Below are 19,750 nucleotides of genomic sequence, written 5' to 3'. Positions count from 1 at the left end.
TAATGCTTAGAATTAACTTGGTATTTTCATTGGTATTGTTAAATTTACACATTGTCATGTAGGAGAATTGACATCCTTCTTTTTTAGACTGATTGGTCTTATTCATGAAGAGACATGTTTCTCTATTTCTTTAAGTCTATTTTTGGGCTTCCAAGAATGTTCTGAAAATTTTCTCATGTAGAAGTTGAGTATATATTTTTAAAATAGCTTTGTGTAATATGGTTTATATAGCATACCATTTAAAGTATAAGTTAGTGGGTTTTAGTATATTCACAGAGTTGTGCAATTATCACCAATATCTAATTTCAGAACATTTTCATCACCCTAGAAAAACCCTGGTTGCATTAGCAGTTACTCTCAAATTTCCTCTAGTCTCCTCATTCTCCCTTAGTCCTAAGCAACCACTAATGCAATAGTGTGCCTTCTGTTTTATAGACTTTCGTATTCTGGAAATTTCATATAAATGGGATCATATAATATGTGGTCTTTTATGACTGGTTTCTTTCACTTAGCATAATATTTTCAAGTTTCATCCATGGTATAACATATATTCCTATTTTTTCTATTTTTAAAAAAAAATTGAGTATAGTTGACACATGATGTTACATTAGTTTTAGGTACAGAACATAGTGATTCAATAGCTCTGTATGTTTTGCTATGATCACCACAAATGTAGCTACCATCTGTCACCATACAATGCTATTACAGTACCATCGATTACATTCCTTATGCTGTACCTTTTATTCCTGTGACTTATTTCATAACTGGAAGCTTGTATCTCCCACTCCCCTTCACTTATTTTGCCTGTCCCTCTCCCCCTTTGCCTCTGGCAACCATAAGTTTGTATTCTGTTTTTATAGATATGATCCTGCTTTTTGTTTGTTTATTCATTTGTTTTTTAGAATCTAGATATAGGTGAAATCATAGGATATTTATCTTTGACTGACTTATTTTGCTTAGCATAATACCCTCTAGCTCCATGCGTGTTGTTGCAAGTGGCAAGGTCTCATACTTTTTTATGGCTAATTAGTATTTCATTGTGTATACCATATCTTCTTTATACATTCATCTATTGATGAACACTTGGAGTACTTCCATTTCTTGGCTATTGTAAATAATGCTGCAATAAAGCATGTATCAGTTCTTAAGTTCTCTATATTGGAGAATAATATTCCATTGTATGGATATACTACATTTCTATCCATTCATCAATTAATGGACATTTGGTATGTTTTTGCTTTTTGGCTATTATTAATAATCCTGCTGTGAACATGCATGTACAAGTATATCCCTAGGAGTAGAATTGCTGAATTATGTGGTAACTTTATTTTTAACATTTTGAGATTTTTCAAACTCCTCAAAAGCATCTGCATAATATTACATTCCCACTAGCAATGTATATGAATACCTATCCTTCACATCTTCTCCAATGCTTGTTTTTATCTTTTTTAATATATCCTTATGAGTGTCCAGTGCTATCTCATTATAGTTTGGACTGCATTTCCCTAATGGCTAATGATGTTGAGCATCTTTTCATGTGTTTATTGATCATATGAATATCTTAGAAAAATATTCAGATCCTTTGCTATTTTTAAATTATTTGCTATTTTAAATTATTTAAAGTATTGCTAGTTTTTATTATTGAGGTAAGTATTCTTTATATATTCTAGATACGTCTCTTATCAGACATAAGATTTGGAAATATTTTCTTCCATTCTGTGGGTTATCTTTTCATGTTTTTGATGATGATTTTCGAAGCACAGAAGCTATGGATTTTGATAAATTTATCAATTTTTTTCTTTTGCTGTCATATCTGGGAATCCACTGTATAACTCAGTGTCACAAGGATGTACTCCTGTTTTCTTGAGTTCTATAGTTTTATCTTACATTGAGACATATGATCCACTTGGACTTTTGTGACTGATGTAAGTTGGGAATCTAACTTCATTCCTTTGCATGTGCATATCCAGGTGTCTCTGCACCATTTGTCAAAAATCAGGTGACCACAAATGTGAGGGTTTATTTCTGGGCTTTCAATTCTGTTTCAATGGTATATATTTATCCTTATGCTGATACTGTACTTGAAGAAAATGTTTATTTATTTTGAGAGAAAGAGCACAGAGAGAGCACACTTGAGTGGGGGAGGGACAGAGAGAGAGGGAGAGAGAGAATCCCAAGTAGGTTCTGTGCTGACAGTATGGGGCTCGATCCCACAAACCACGAGATCATGACCTGCACAAACCATGAGACCTAAACCATGACCTAAGTCAAAATAAAAAGCCAGACACTTAACCAAAGTGAGCCACCCAGGTGCCCTGATATTATATTGTTTTGGTCACTGTAGTTTGGTAGTAAGTTTTGAAATCAGGAAATGTGAGCCCTCTAAATTTGTTTACTTTGAAAAAAATTTTGATCATTCTGGGTCACTTGCATTTCCTTATAAATTTTAGGATCATCTTGCCAATTTCTGCAAAGAAGCCCGCTGAGTTTTGATAGGGATTGTCCGAAGTTGTTGGTCATTTTGAGAAATATTTTCATCTTAATAATATTAAGCCTTATGGTCGATGCAGATAGTTCATTAATATCTTTCAACAATTTTTACAGTTTTCAGAGTACAAGTTTTTTGTTGTTGTTGTTGTTAAGCTTATTCCTAAGCATTTTATTCTTTTTGATGCTATTGTAAATTGAATTTATTTCTTAATTACATTTACAGATTATTTATTAAAGTATACAGAAAAAACTGTTTTTTGTACATGGGTCTTATATCCCGTAATCTATTAAGCTTGTTTATTCATTCTTACAGTACTTTTGTGAATTCTTGAGGATTTTTTATATACAAGACCATGCCATCTGCAAATATAGTTTTGCTTCTTCCTTTCAGTCTGGATGTCTTTCCTTTTCTATCTTTTCCTTCCTTTCTTCCTTCATTCCTTCCATCCATCCTTCCTCTTCCTCCTTTCCCTTCCCTTTCTTTCTCTTCACTTCCCTTCCCCTTTCTTCCCTTCTCTTCTCTTTTCTTTTTTCCTTCCTTTCCTTTCCTTTCCTTTCCTTTCCTTTCCTTTCCTTTCCTTTCCTTTCCTTTTTTCTCTAATTTACCTGGCTGGAATCCAATAAAATATGGGATAGACATAGCAACCACATACATCTTTGCCTTGTTCCTTATCTTGGGGCAGAAGTATTCAGTCTTTCACCATCAATCTTGATGTTAGTTGTGGGTTTTTTGCAGATGGCTTTGTTGAATGCTTTTATCATGAGAGAGTGTTAGATTTTGTCAGGTGCTGTTTCTGCATCTGTTGAGATCATCATGTGGGTTTTTTTGTCCATCTTATTGATATAGTGTATTACGTTAATTGATTTTGAGATATTGATCTTGGATTTTCTGGGTAAATCCCACTTGGTTATTTGTATAATGCTATTTATCTGTTGCTAGATTTGGTTTACTGAGGATTGTTGCATCTATACTTACTAGATATATTGTCTGTAGTTCTCTTTTCTCAATATGACTTTGTGTGGTTTTAAGGAAGAATTTGTGAAAGATTTATGTTTCTTATGTAAATATTTGATAAATTTTACCAGTCAAGCCATTTGGGCCCAGACTTTTCTTTCGAGTAAATTTATTACTAATTCAATCAGTTGACTTCTTATAGGTCTATTCATATTTCCTGTGTTTTCCTGAATCAAGTTTGGTAGTTTGTGTGTTTCCGGGAATTTGTTCATTTTATATAGCTTCTCTAATTTGTTGGTATTCATTTCACATTATTTTCTTATAACCCCCCCCCCCTTTTTTCTCTGTACATTCAGTAATGTTATCCCTTCTTTCATTCCTGACTTTAGTAATTTAAGTCCTCTCTCTTCATTTCTGAATCAGCCTAGGTAAAGTTTTTCAATTTCATTCATCTTTTCAAAGCACTGTTAAAAGTATTTAAACAAGGAAGCCATTAGATTGAGGCGGCTGTAATGCCTTGGTAGTTTATGTAAGCAAGACAAAACATAAGCCAGAAGCAGTGCACTCAAATCCAAGAAATTGAAACTTGAGAACAACCAATCACAAACAGCCATTGAGGCTTTCCCAAGTAGGGCAAGTGCTTAAGCTATAACCAGTCAAATAATTGCTTTGCTTTGCTTCAGCATCTTCTCTATAAAAACTTTGCTCCTCCCCCTGTTAGTGGAGGGCTTCTAACCACCTTTGGTTTGGCACTGCCCAATTGAAATCAATTTATGCTCAAATAAAATCTTGAAAAATTTTATGTGTCTCAAGTTTGCCTTTTACCAGACCAATTTTTGTTTAGTTGATTTTTCTTTTATTATTTTTGGCTATTTCATTAATTTCTGCTCTTTATTATTTTCTTCCTTCTTATTTTGGCTTTACATTGTTCTTCAATTTGCAATTGTCTAAAGTTGAAGATTAGGGTATTAGTTTCAAACCTTTATTTTTTTAATAGAAGCATTTATAGCTATACATTTCTCTCAAAATACTACTTTCACTGCATCTTCTAAGTTCGGTACGTTATGTTTTCATTTTTTATATTCATTAATTTTAAGGTACTTTGTAATTTCTATTGTGATTTTTTTCCCTAACCAATTGTCATTTAGTAGTTTCTTAATTCCCACATTATGAATCTCAAACATTATTTGTTATTCATTTTGAATTTTATTCCATTCTTAGGAAACATACTTTGTGTAATTTAGTGTGTGTATGTATATATATGGATGTGTGTGTGTGTATATATATATATATATATTTATATATTTTATAAATATATATTTATATATATTATATATATGTGTGTGTATATATATATATGGATGTGTGTATATATATTTTAAGATTTTATATATATATATTTTAAATATAATATTTAAAAAAATATATATATATATTTTTTAAGACTTTATTTTTAAGCAATTTCTACACACAACATGGGACTCAAACCCACAACCTTGAGATCATGAGTTGCATGTTCCACTGACTGAGGCAGCTAGGCACCCCTATACTTTTATACATTGAGGCTTGTTTTATTGCCTACATATGGTCTATCCTGGAGAATGTTCTATGTGAATTCAAGAACAATGTGCACTCTTCTCTTGTTGGATGGAGTTCTACAGATGTCTGTTAGGTCTAGTTGATTTAGAATATTGTCTTAGAAGACTAAGTTGATCTTCTGCTTAGTTGTTCTATCCAGTTGAAAGTTAGGGTATTTAAGTCTTAAGCTATTATTTTTTAATTTCTCTTTTCATTTATGACAAGTTTTGTTCCTGTATTTCAGCACCCTGTATATATTTATAGTTGTTTATATATACTTGATGGGTTGATCCTTTTATCATTATAGAATGATCCTTTTGTTTTTATTAATGTTTTTGAACAGTCTATTTTATCTGATATTAATATGGCCACTCTGGTTTATTATGGTTGTGGTTTGCATTATATTTTCTCTGCCTTTTACTTTTGACCTTTTTGTATTTTTGTATCTGTCTTCTACAGACAACATATAGTTGGATTCTGGCTTCTTATCCAGTCTGTTAATTTTTATTATTTAACCCATTCACATTTAATGTTATTATTGATATAGTTGGGGTAACATCTATGTTTTGTCTCTTTATTTTCTATATATCTTATGTCTTTTTATGTCCTCTGTACTTCTTTTATTGATTTCTTTTAATTGAATATTTCCTAGTATAACATTTTAATTTCTTTAATTAATTTTTCTCTATTTTTTTTTTTTAGTTATTCTCAGTGGTTACTCAAGGAGTTATAATATAGCTTAAAATTTATACTAACTTAGTTCCAGTGAGATATAGAAACATTATTCTGGTATAGTGTTATTTTGATATGCTATTACTGTTATATGTGTATATCTATATGTGTTACAAACCCAGTAATACATTGTTATAGTTATAATTTATGTAATTTTATGTCTTTTTAAATGTTTATTTACTTATTTTGAGAGAGAAAGTGAGCGAACAGGGGAGGGACAGAGAAGGGGGGGGGAGAGAGAGAGAGAGAGAGAGAGAGAGAGAGAGAGAGAAAGAGAAAATCCTAAGCAGGCTCCACGCTATCAGTGCAGAACCCCATGCAGGCTTGAACCTGTGAACCATGAGATCATGACCTGAGCCAAAATAAGAGTTGGATGCTTAACCAACTGGGCCACCTAGGCACCCCAATTTTATGTCTTTAAAGAAGGTAAGATGAGAGAAAAATGTATATTTATTGTTACATTAAAATTCGTATTTAAGATTTGTGTTTTTCTTTATTCCTATTGTTTTTAGTTACTATCTTTTGTCATTTCCTTACTCCAATACAGTTTTGCTCTGTTAACTCTAAACAGAGCAAAGAGAAATTTTATTTAAGTAAAAAATGAATTTTATTCAGGAATAGCAGAGGAATTGCAATTTGGGACAAGCAAGCTATGGTGAACCATAAGCAAGTCTGAAAAGACAAAGGAGGGTCAGCTTTTATTATGTTTTAGGAGGAAATTAGGGAGTGTTTTGTTTAGAACAAAAGTGTACTGGAGAAGAACAAGAGTTTGAGTTTGTGGTGGTTTCTGATTAGTTGTAAATGGTAGTTAGTGTGTTGTCACTAGAGCAGAGAGGGATCTTCCTTCCTATTTTTAAAGACAGGAGATACAATTCCGATTTGAAAAGTGCTCTCCCTTGTTGAAATTATTCTTCCTTCTTCCTGCTGGTTATGTAGGCTACAATGAGTGGTATGGGCTTAACAGCTCCCCCTTCAGGGCTTCCCTGATCCATGGTAAGGGAGGTTTTCTTTATTTAGTTTCACAACTCCCACATGTCAACCTTTGGGCTGTTATTGCCAAATGTAATGCATTTTTATATGTTACATACATGTCATTTTATACAGTTGCTTTTTAAATCAGGAGAGGGAAGGAGAGGAAATATGCAATAATACTGTCTTTATAAGTATCTACATAACTACTTCTATTGGCACTTTTTGGTTTTTTTTGTGTGTGGAATTAAAATACTGTTTTGGGTCACTTTTTTTCCAACCTGAAGAATTTTCTCTAGTATTTCTTATAAGGAAAATCTGCTAGAAAAGAATGTTTTTAGTTTTTGTTTCAGTGAAAATGCCTTTATGATGCCTTTACTTTAGAAAGATAGTTTCCTTCATGTAATATTCTGGGTTGATGGTTTTTTTTTTTTTTTCTTTCAGCTGTTAGAATATATCATTTCATTGCATTCTAGCTTTCATTGTTTTGTTAAGAAGTCAGCTCTTAATCTTATTGGTTTCTCTTGTATATGATGCATTGTTTTTCTGCTGCTGCTTTCAAGATTTTCTCTTGTTTTTTTACATTTTTACTATGATGCATCTGGGTATGGATATTTTTATGTTTATCCTACTTGGAGTTCACTTAGTCTCTTGTTGCACATAATAGTTCCCACATTTCTCTGAGGCTCTGTTAATTTTTCCTTCCCTTTTTTCTGTCCTCTCAGATTGCATAGTCTCTATTGGTATATCTTCATGTTTGCTGATTCTTCTGACAGCTTGCATGTAGTATTTAGCTCTGTAGTAAATTATTTATTTCAGTTATTGCACTCTTTACTTTCAGAATTTCCATTTAGCTCTTTTTTTTTAATCATTTCTTTCTCTTTACTCTTATTCTCTTCTTGCTGAGACATTGTCATCATACCTTCCTTTACTTCATTTAGCATAGTTTTCTTTTGTTCTTTGACTGTATTTGTATACCTCGAAGTCTGGCATTCCCAAATCTGGAACCTATCAAAGTTCTTTTGCATGTTTTTCCCTTGTGTTTGGGACACACTTTCCTGTTTCTTTGCATGTCTCATAGTTTTTATTGTTGTTGAACCCTGGATATTTTAGATAATATATTGTAGCATTTGTGAATATTGATTCCTTCTTTCCTTCCCCACTCTTTCTATTCTCCTGATTCTTTCTTGGAAATCATAGAAAATACTTAGGATTGTACTTAATGTAAGGACATTGAAATTAAAAGTGTCTATGATTAAAGTTCTTGGATTTGGTAAAATCCAGTTTGTATGCTCAGTGGTCTCTTTTCTTTTGGTTGTGACTCGTTTGTAAATAAATGAAGTTTCCATATAAGTGAGGTATTACCACATTTAGAAATTTTTCCAAATGCTGAGTCCTTTATTTTTAATACAAAGTTTACATTTATAGTTTTGTTCCTTTTGTAATACATTTGTTTAGCTAATGAATGATATTTCTTTCTTTTAGGTTACACCTATGTTTGAGGATTGGACCACTATTGACTGGTATCGATTTTTCTGTTTATGGGAGAAGCTGCCAATTTCTATGAAACGGGTGGCAGAGCTAGTGGGAGTCGAAGAAGCGTTCTTGGCTCGCTGTGTGAAAGGAAAAGTAGTAGCCAGAACTGAGAGACAGCATCGCCAGATGGCCATCCATAAAAGGTAAATATCAAGGAGTCTACACTATCCAGTATTTAACACAGTTTTTGGATATATAGTAGATGTTCAGTTTATTGTAGTCACTTTCATTATCATTAAAATCAAATTTTTGGCTGAGTATGGTAAAAAGTTTCACTTTCCTGTATTTACTGAATTGATTGATATTTCTCTCTTGCTATTTATAGTTTAGAAGTCATTGTAGATGAAGACCTTTTAAAGTAGAACATTTAATTACTTCCTTTACTTAAAGATGTGAATTAGAATTGCCAACTTAGTGTAGCTTCATGTGAGGTTGTGCTTTGTATCATTATTATAAAACAATATTATAATGGCTCTGGGGAAGAGCCATTAAAAAATTCAGATGGGGAAATTGAATCATTTAGCTTCTTTAAAATCTAATAAAATTATTTTTCTTAGTGCTAGTATCTAGTATATTATTTACAACATAATCAAGTGTGAATTTTGTAAGGATTTATATACTTGGATTATTTGTGGCACTAGGACCTTTCAAGTCAAAACTGGTTTTTATTATCAAATTATGTCATTTTTTTGAAATATGAATAGATGATCATGTAACTGTGTATCAGATGTTCTTTTAAATTATTGTGCCATTATATTTCTTGAACCAAGTCTTATTTCTTAAAATTAGTTAGCAGTATTGAAATATGGAGGAGCTCTTTTTGTTATATAGGTATTAGGTTCCTTGCTATGCTATAGTACTAATGTATGTCAGGATTTATTTGACCAACATTGAGTTCAGTCTTTGTCCACTAATCCTATATCCTATTAGGAATCTTCTCACAGTGTATAAATCTTCACTTGCCTTTTTGATTCTTTCTTGTTTCCCAGCATATGTTATATCTTCATTGTAGGCATAAGTAATCTCTTACCACACTTTCGGTGATTTACTTTCCAGGTTTTTTACCAGTCTTGTGCTATTAGACTTAATCAGTGAAGTTCCCTTAAAGGAAATAAATCAGAAATATGGATGCAGTCGTGGACAGATTCAATCCTTACAACAGTCAGCAGCTGTTTATGCAGGTCAGTTAAACAAGGGTTTCCACATTTATTTGAGACTCTGCAGTTTGAGATCAAGTTAAAATTACTTTTTTTCATATTCCGTTTATTTTAGGCTTCTCTAAAAATGAGGGGATCATGTAAAGTCATAATTGTGTATGTTTGTCCTCATAAGAACCCCTAAAACTATGGCTTCTCACCCTGCTCCAGAGGATTGGCAGCTGGCAGCTAGCTGAGTGTCTGGATCTTAGTCTCCCTCCATTGCTTAGCCACCTGCTAAGCATCCTCCTTTTTATTTTTTTTTTAGTTTTTATGTTTTCACTGTTGCAGGAAGTAGACCCAAAGTTCTCAATGGCCTCCTCTTTCTCATCAAGTTGCTGATTAATATTTGTTATTGAGTAGGAGGATGGCAACTACAGAGGGATTTCTGTATATCTGGTAGACTGTTCTAAATATCTCTCCTCTAAGGAAACACTGGTCTGCCCTTAATAAAATTAAACCCCTATCTGTAAGCTAGGCAAATAGGGAAGTTCTGGGTCTGATTTTACCAAGAAATCCTTACAAACTCTTAGGAAGGAAACCCTGGGCTGCTGGAGAGAGTGTGGATTTGGAGTGTAGGAGGTTTCATTGTGAAGGTGTGTGCATATATGAGAGTACTGAGGGAAAGATTGTAGGAGGGGCTGGAGACTTCAACTCACTGGCATGAAGGATCTCAAATTGCCTGTAGGATTAATGTTCTCATAGGGAAGTGATTATATTAATGCCTTGACATTGGCTCTTCTGGCCTCTTTATCTCATGAGGGAATAGCTATTAAGTTGGGCAACCTTTCCTTGAAGAAAATATCAATAGGAGCTTCACTTTTTGTACTCCTCTCAGCACTTGAATATTTAAATCATCTCTCTTATTTTCTTATTTTGCTCTAGATGAAAGAGTCTCTCACCTGTTTTAAAGAGTTCTCTCTTCCTTAAAAAAAGAAAGGAAGGAAGAGAGAATGAGAGGAATGAACTAGAGTGAGGGCTTTTTGTGTACTTTGTGTTAACATGCTCTGCCTCAGTTTTTTCAAATATCAAGTTCATGATTAAGAATAAATGAGATGACAATGTGTTTACCCCTTTTATTGACCAGTTAGCTAGGCCCTGAACATGTGTCTACTCGCCTGTTAACGTATACTTTGTGCCTTTGTGCCTCTTAAAGTTTACGATTCTGCTGGTAAAACAAAACAAAACAAAAGATACAGCAAGACAAAAGTATCTAAAGAAATAGAGAATTATTTATAAAGAATTTTTAAAAGAATTTTTGAACTTTTTTTAATGTTTATTTTTGAGAGAGAGAGAGACAGTGTGAATGGGGGAGGGGCAAAGAGAGGAGGCAGAATCCGAAGCAGGATCCAGGCTCCAGGCTGTCAGCACAGAGCCCCATGTGGGGCTAGAACCCACAAACTGAGAGATTGTGACCGGAGTGAAGTCAGGCGCTCAACCAACTGAGCCATCCAGGCAGCCCAAGAATTTTTAATTTCATAAATATTCTATGATTATTGTAGGGATGATTACAGTATTTTCCAACCGCCTCGGCTGGCACAACATGGAACTACTACTTTCCCAATTTCAGAAGCGTCTTACATTTGGCATCCAGAGGGAGTTGTGTGACCTGGTCCGGGTGTCCTTACTTAATGCACAGCGAGCCAGGTTCTTCTATGCTTCTGGCTATCTTACTGTGGCAGATCTTGCCAGAGCAAATATTGTGGAAGTGGAGACTGTTCTGAAAAATGCTGTGCCCTTTAAAAGGTAAGAGAGTCCTCCTGACCAGTAGTTATTAAATGAAAAATTATGTCTATTTGTAAATAATAGAAAATGTACTAAAATATTTTTTCTTTGATAGTATCATGACGTACATGGGGTCACTGGAAGAAAATGAGACTGCTTTTTTCCCCCTTTAGAATTTTTTTTTTTCAACATTTTTTATTTTTTATTTTTGGGACAGAGAGAGACAGAGCATGAACGGGGGAGGGGCAGAGAGAGAGGGAGACACAGAATCGGAAACAGGCTCCAGGCTCCGAGCCATCAGCCCAGAGCCTGACGCGGGGCTCGAACTCACGGACCGCAAGATCGTGACCTGGCTGAAGTCGGACGCTTAACCGACTGCGCCACCCAGGCGCCCCCTTTTTTCCCCCTTTAGAATTACTATCGTGTGTGTGTGTGTGTGTGTGTGTGTGTAGTGTGTGCGCCTGCCTGTGTGTATGTATATATTTTTAAATTGAAGTATAGGTGACACACAGTGGTACATTAGTTTCAGGTGTACATATAGTGATTTGAAAGGTCTATATGTTATGCCCTGCTCACCACAAGTGTAACTACTATCTTTTGCCATAAAATGCTATTAAATACCATTGATTATATTCCCCATGCTGTACATTTTATGCCTGTGACTTAATCATTCCATAATTGAAAGCCTTTATCTCTCACTCCCCTTCAACCATTTTGCCTATCCCCCTACCTCTCCCCTCCAGCAACAATCAGTTTGTTCTTTGTATTTATGGGTCTATTTTTTCTTTTTTGTTTTTTCAGAGTCCACATCTAAGTGAAATCATATGATATTTGTCTTTCTTAGTCTGACTGATTTCATTTGGCATAATATCCTCTGGGTCTATCCATGTTGTCAAAAATAGCAAGATCTCAATCATTTTTACGGACGAGTAATATTCTATCACATATTTATGATACATGATATGTGATACATATATATATATATATATATGACATCTATATTCCTTCATCTATCCGTGGACACTTGGGTTGTTCCTATACCCTGGCTACTGTAAATAATGCCGCAATGAACATAGAGGTGCATATATCTTTTCCAATTAGCGTTTTCATTTTCTTTGGGTCAATATTCAGTAATAGAGTTACTGAATCGTATGGTATTTTCATTTTAATTTTTTGAAAAACCTCCATGCTGTTTTCCACAGTGGTTGGTCCAATTTACATTCCCACCAACAGTGCACAAGCATTCCTTCTTCTCCACATCCTCACCAACACTTGTTATTTCTTGTCTTTGATTCCAGGTGACCTGACAGGTGTAACTGATATCTCATGGTTTTGATTTGATTTCCCTGATGATTGGTGATGTTGAATAACTTCGTGTGTCAGTTTGCCATCTATATATTTTCTTTGGAAATGTGTCTATTCAGGTCCTCTGCCCATTTTTAATTGGACTTAATGCCCATTTAATTATTTGTTTGTTTTTGGTGTTGAGTCATATAAGTTCTTTACATATTTTTGCTATTAATCTGTTATTGGATATATCATCTGCAAATATCTTCCCCCATTCAATAGGTTACCTTTTCGTTTTGTTGATTGTTTCATTCACTGTGCAAAAGCTTTTTATTTTGGTGAAATCCCAATAGTTTATTTTGCTTTTGTTCCTATTCCAAGAGGAGACATATCCAGAAAAATGTTGCTAAAGCTTATGTCAAAGAAATTACTGCCTGCATTTTCTTCTAGGAGTTTATGGTTTCAGGTCTCACATTTAGGTCTTTAATCCATTTTGAATTTATTTTTGTATGGTATAAGAAGTGATACCCTTTCATTCTTTTGCACATAGATGTTCAGTTTACCCAGCGTCATTTACTGAAGAGACTTTCCCATTGCATATTCTTGCCTCCTTGTCATAGATTAATTGTCCATTAAGCATGGGTTTATTTCTGGACTCTGTGTTCTGTTTCACTGATCTACTACATGTTTTTGTGCCAGTACCATACTATTTTGATTATTACAGCTTTGTAGTTTATCTTGAAATCTAGGATTGTGATACCTCCAGCTTTGTTCTTTCTCAAGATTGCTTCGGCTTTTAGGTCTTTTGTGGTTCCATACAAATTGTAGTATTATTTATTCTAGTTTTGAGAAAAATGCTGTTGGTATTTTGATAGGGATTGCATTGAATCTGTAGATAGCTTGGGTAGTATGGACATTTTCAACAATGTTAATTCTTCTAGTCTATGAGCATGGTAATATCATTCCATTTCTTTTTTCTATCTTCAGTTTCTTTCATTAATGTTTTATAGTTTTCAGAGTACAAGATTTTTGGTGTAACTGTAAATGGTTTGTTTTCTTAATTTCTGTTTTTACTTTGCTATTAGTGTATAAAAATGCAACAGATTTCTGTGTATTAACTTTTTATGCTACAACTTCACTGAATATTTATTCTAATAGACTTTTGATGGATCTTTAGGGTTTTCCATGTATAGTATCATATCATCTACAAATAGTGATGGTTTTACTTCTTCCTAAACAGTTTAGATGTCTTGTATTTCTTTTTTGGTCTGATTGCTCTGGCTGTGCTTTCCAGTACTATGCCGAATAAACGTGGGGAAGGTGGATGTTCTTGTCTTGTTCCTGATCTTAGGGGAAAAGCTCTCAATTTTTCACCATTGAGTGTAATGTTCACTGTGGGTTTTTCACGTATGGCCTTTATTATACTGAGGTATGTTCTCTCTAAACCCACTTTGAGAGTTTTAATTATGAACTCAAGTTGAATTTTGTCAAATGCTTCTTCTGCATCTATTGAGACGATCATATGATATTTAACCTTTGTTTTGATTTGTGAACGTTGAATTATCCTTGCATCCCCAGAGTAAATCCCATTTAGTCGTGGTGGATAATCCATTTAATATACTGTTGAATGTGATTTGTTAATATTTTGTTGAGGATTTTTGCATCTATGTTTATCAGGGGCATTGGCCTGTAATTTTCTTTTTTTATAGTGTTTTTGGTTTTGGTATCAGGGTAATACCGGCTTTGTAGAATACATTTATAATGTTTTTGGGAGTTTTCCTTTCTCTTCTATTTTTTGGAATAGTTTGAGGAGAATAGATATTCACTTGTCTTTAAAAGTTTGGTAGAATTTACCTGTGAAGCCATTTGGTCAAGGACTTTTGTTTTTTGAGAGTTTTTTGGTTACTCATTCAGTTTCATTACTAGTGTCTTGTCTGTTCAGCTGCTGTTTCTTCCTGATTTGGTTTTGGAAGATTATATGTTTCTAGGAATTTATCCATTTATTCTAATTTATTGACGTAATTTTTTGTAATGTTCTCGTGTAAGTCTTTGTATTTCTGTGGTGTTGGCTATTAATTTTCCTCTTTCATTTCTGATTTTATTGATTTGTGTCCTCTTCTTTTTTTCTTGATGAGTCTAGCTAAAGGTTTATTAATTTTATCTTTTCAAAGAACAAGCTCTTGGTTTCCTTGATCTTTTCTATTTTTTTAAATCTCTATTTCATTTATTTGCACTGTGATCTTAATTTCTTTCCTTTTATGGACCTTGGCTTCATTCTCTTTTTCAATTTCCTTTACATATAAGGTTAGATTGTTTATTTGAGAATTTTCTTGTTTCTTGAGGTAGGCCTGTATCTGTATGAATTTCTCTCAGAATTGTTTTCACTGAATCCCAAAGATTTTGTACTGTTGTCTTTTCATTTTCATTTGTCTTCCTGTATCTTTTGATTTTCTCTTTGATCTCTTCATTGACCCATTGGGTGTTTAGTAGCATGGTATTTAGTAGCATGCTGTTTAGCCTACACGTGTTTTTCTTTTTACCAGTTTTTTTCTTGTGATTGATAGTTCTATGCTCTTATTGTGGTTAGAAAAGATACTTGACATGATTTCAATTTTCTTAAATTTCCTGGGACTTGTTTTATGGTCTAATGTGTGATCTGTTCTGGAGGATGTCTTATGTACACTTGAATTGAAGGTATATTCTGTTGTTTTTGGATGGAATGTTGTGCATGGATATTTTAAGTACATCTGGTCTAATGTGTCATTCAAAGCCACTGTTTCCTTTGTTTTCTGTCTGGATGATCTATCCATTGATGTAAATGGGATGTTATAGACCTCTACTATTACTGTATTACTGTCAATTTCTCCATTTAGGTCTGTTAATATTTCCTTTATGTATTTAGGTGCTCTAATGTTGGGTGCATAGAGATTTACAAATGTTATATCTTCTTGTTGGATTAACCCCATTATCATTATATAATGCCCTTTGTCTCTTATTACAACCTTTGTTTAAAGTCTGTTTTGTCTGATATAAGTATTGCTACCTTGGCTTTTTTTTAATTTTGCTTTTATTTGCATGGAATATCTTTTCCTATTCTTTCATTCTTAATTTCTGTGTGTCTTTAGGTCTGACATGAGTCTTTTGTAGGCAGCATACAAATGGGTCTTGTTTTTTAATCTATTCCACCACGCTATGTCTTGATGGGAGCATTAGACCTACTTTTACATTTAAAGTAATTATTGATAGGTATGTACTTATTGCCCTTTTGTTAATTGTTTTCTGGTTGTTTTGTAGTTCTCAGTTTTTTTCTTCTTCTTTTGCTCTCTTTCCTTTGATGACTTTCTGTTGTATTAGTTGATTGTCTTTATTTTTTGTATACCCATTATAGATTTTGGTTTTGTCTTTACGATGAGGTTTATATATAACATGTTAATTATATAGCAGTCTATATTAAGTCAGTTACTTAAATTTGAACACATTCTAAAAATTTTTTCACCTCCCTTTTAGGTATGTATTCTCATATTTTACATCTTTGTATTCATAATTTTCTTAGTTCTGATTATGACCTTTTCTTTTTAACATAAAGAAGTCCCTTTAACATTTTTTTTAAGGGTAGCCTAGTGATGATGAACTTTAACTTTTTTAAATTTCTCCTTCGGTTGTGAATGATAACATGGCCATGGAGCGTATTCTTGGTTGTAGGTTTTCTTCCTTTCAGCTCTTTGAATATATCATGCCACTCTCTTTTGGCTCACAACATTTGTGCTGAAAAATCTGCTGATAGCCATAAGTGGTTTCCCTTCTATGTAACTTTTTGTTTCTCTCTTGCTCCTTTTGAAATTTTCTCTTTATCTTTAACCTTTGACATTTTAATTATGTATCATGGTGTGGAACTCCTTGAGTTCATCTTGTTTGGAACTCTCTGTCCTTCCTGAACCTAGATGTTTGTTTTCTTCCCCCAGGTTAAGGAAATTTTCAGCTGTTATTTCTTCAAATGAATTTTCTGCCTCCTACTTTCTCTATTCTCTTCTGGGACCCCTCTAATGTGAATATTTGTTCTCTTGATGTCATCCCAGAGATTGCTTAACCTATCCTTAACCTATTCTCATTAAAAAATTTTTTTTTCTATTTGCTGTTCAGCTGAGTGCTTTTTATTACCTTGTCTTCTAGATTGCTAATCATCTCTTCTCGTCCCCTATTGTTGATTCCTTCTAGTGTATTTTTCATATCAGTTATTGTATTCTTCAGCTTTGATTCTTTCTTATATTTTCTAACTCTTTGTTGAAGTTTTCACTGAGTTCTTCCACCCTTGTCTCCAGTCCAGTGAAGATCTTTAAGATCATTATTTCAAACTGCTTATCAAGCATATTGTTTCTCTAGGTTTCATTTGGTCCTTTTCCTAAGGTTTTGTCTTGTTCTTGTGTTTGGAGCATATTCCTCTGTCTTCCCATCTTGCTTGACTTTCTGTGTTTGTTCCTTTGAATTGAGTAGAATAGCTACTTCTAAACTTAAAAGAAAGGTATTATGTATGTCATTTCCTGTGTATTCTGTGTATGCTGGATAACTTTGGCTGGCTGGAACTGTGGCTGGCATGGGCACGGAGTCCCAGGTACTCCATGTTTGGGCTGCCCTGGTAGGATGGCTTGAGCTAAAGTGGGCTTGGGCCAGGTGGTCCCAGAGCTCTCCATAGAGAGGGTGCTCTGGCAGGAGAGCTATAGCTGAAGTTGGCGCAGGTTGGAGCATTCCCTGGGCTCTCCATGAGAGGATCCCTGGCAGGATAGCTGAAGCTGAAGTGAGCATGGGCCAGGGCTGTCTAGGGACTCTCCACCCACAGGATGCCCTGGGAGGACAGCTAAAGCTACAAGTTGGGGTGTTCTGGGGACACTTAACACAAGGGATGCACTGTTGGGGTGGCTGGAACTAAGGTGGATGTGGGCCAGGGAGTCATGGAGTGTGTTAGTAAACTGTGTGGAGCCAAAGTAGTGTGGACCTGGGTCTGGGGTGCTTTACGCCTGTGCCACCTTGCTGTAATGGCTGGAGTTACAGTGAGTACTGCTCAGGGGTGTTCTGGCAGGCACCACACTGGTGCTACTTTGGTGGGGCTGGGGCTAGTGTGGGCTAGGGGTCTGGAACTTACTGAAGTGGTAGGCCAGCTAGGGAAACTGAACCCTGCTTCTCTCTGGGCTATCAAGGTGGAGAGGGAGCATAAACTGTGGCACTTGCAGCCCCTCCTGACATGGAAAGGGTTCCGGCAGCTCCCCCACCATTTGGCAAAGTTCTAGGTCTAGTTTCTCTTTACATTCTAGTTGCTATTTGTACTTATGTATTATGCTAAGGCTACTATTTCTGCGATTATGCCTTTTCTGAATGCCCAGAACTTTATTGATCAATATTACTAACATCAGTATTAGGACAGATCTACGTCACATACCTCCTCATGTGACACAGTGAGAAAGACACAGCATTACTCCTGGAGTATTCTTATCAAAAATGTCTAACATAAATTTAATTGTAAGGAAACATCAGACAAACCTAAATTGGGAGATATTATACAAAATAATTGTCTAATACTCTTCAAAAATATCAAGGTCATGAAAAACAATAACTGAGGAACTCTTTCTAATTAAAGGAAATAAAGAGACATGACAACCAAATGTACCACCTTATTCTAGATTAGATTAGAACAAGGATATAAGTGGAACAATTGATAAAATTTGAATAAGGTGTATAGATAAGAGATAGCATTGTATTAATGTTAATTTTCTGAATGGAAACTGGTATATCTGACACCTGGCCACCCTTTCCTTTTAGTACTTGGTACATGAGAGCCAGAAAATCCATTTTTATTGTCTCAGTTTGCCATTAACAAAAATTCACAGTAAATTACCTATGCATATGTATTTTCCATTGTTGGTAATGTTTCTTCAGAGTAAATTCTTGGATGTGGGATTTCAAAAGGTAAGTGCTTATGTAGGTTTATTAGTTCCAGATTACCCTGCAGAAGGGTTGTACCAGGTTACATTCTCACTGGCCTATTACGCCACAGCCTTGCAAACAGAATCCATTGTTATAGTTTTCATTTCACCAGTCTGATAGATAGGAAATAGTATCTCAGTATGGTTTTAATGTGTATTTCTCCAATTGTGAATGATGGTGGATATCTTTTCATATGTTTCAGGATCATTTTTTTGTATCCTTGTGAATTATCTGGTTATGTCTTTTCTTGTTTCTACTGAGTTTGGTCTTTTCCCTCTCCTTTTTATTTATTTATTTTTTTTAAATGTTTATATACTTTAATAGAGAGAGAAAGAACAAGGGAGTGGCAGAGAGAGAATCCCAAGCAGACTGCATGCTGTCAGTGCAGAGGGCTCTATCACAGGGACCCTGAGATCATGACCTGAGCCTAAATCAAGAGTCAGATGCTTAATCTACTGGGCCACCCAGGTGCCCTTCTTTCTCCTTTTAAAAGAATCTTTTCTTCTTAAATTGATTAGAGTTCTTAGCTGTTTATTTTATATGTATATTTCAAATATTTTCTCAAAATTTATAAATTGTCTTTTGGCTTTTACTACATTGTTTTTGCCATGCAGAATTTTAACTTTTCTATTGATTTTTTTGTCAATTTTTTTTTTTTTTTTTGCTTTGGAATTGTCATAGTTAGAAAACTTTTGTCTACTGAAATTAAAAAGGAATTCATTCATGTCTTCTCCTAGTATTTGTAGATTTGCATCTAGATTCCTGATGTATTTAGAATTTAATTTTGTGTATAGTATAAAGTCTGGATCAAATTTTGTCTTTTATCCAATGGCTCCCATTTATAAAAATGTTTATTTTTGACTTAGTGATTTGAGATGCCATCTTTGTCATATACCAAATATCCATAAATAATTAGGTCTATTTCTGTAGTTTCTATTTTATATACTATTCTTTTTGTCAATTCATGAGCCAGTAAATACTTTTAATTATAAATTATAAATTATTAATCTCTGGAAGGACACTTCCTCTCATAGTTTTCCAGTATTTTTTTTTTTTTTGGCTATTCTTGCATATTTGCCATATGAAAGTTAAAGAGCTTGTTGATATTTTATAGGAATTGTATTGAAATTTAACTTAGAATTGATATCTTTATATTTTGTGTCAACCTATCCAAGGATAGGTAACATCTTTGAATTTGATCTAGTCTTTGTGACTTTTAAGAGTTTTCAAAAGATTTCCTCATATAGGTTTTCAAAAGTTTTAAGTTTTGCTCACACAGGTTTTATACATTTCTTGTTAAAGTTAT

At 34.1% G+C, this 19,750-nt stretch overlaps 1 protein-coding gene across 2 annotated transcripts in view; it reads left to right on the top strand.

Annotated features, from left to right (window-relative positions):
- POLQ (DNA polymerase theta) overlaps positions 1–19,750 on the top strand; it is a 121,905-nt gene that overhangs the window by 41,927 nt on the left and 60,228 nt on the right. For both annotated transcript variants that reach the window (XM_078453056.2, XM_078453057.2), the window contains exons 15-17: positions 8,210–8,403; positions 9,317–9,441; positions 10,959–11,202. In XM_078453056.2, the coding sequence (XP_078309182.2) occupies positions 8,210–8,403; positions 9,317–9,441; positions 10,959–11,202 (563 nt within the window). The remainder of the gene's footprint in view (positions 1–8,209; positions 8,404–9,316; positions 9,442–10,958; positions 11,203–19,750) is intronic.

This window comes from Panthera onca, chromosome C2 (assembly GCF_046562875.1).
Source record: "Panthera onca isolate mPanOnc1 chromosome C2, mPanOnc1 haplotype 2, whole genome shotgun sequence".
Taxonomy (NCBI): domain Eukaryota; kingdom Metazoa; phylum Chordata; class Mammalia; order Carnivora; family Felidae; genus Panthera; species Panthera onca.
Note: the sequence above shows the minus strand (reverse complement) of the source record. Positions and strands in the feature narration are given on the sequence as shown.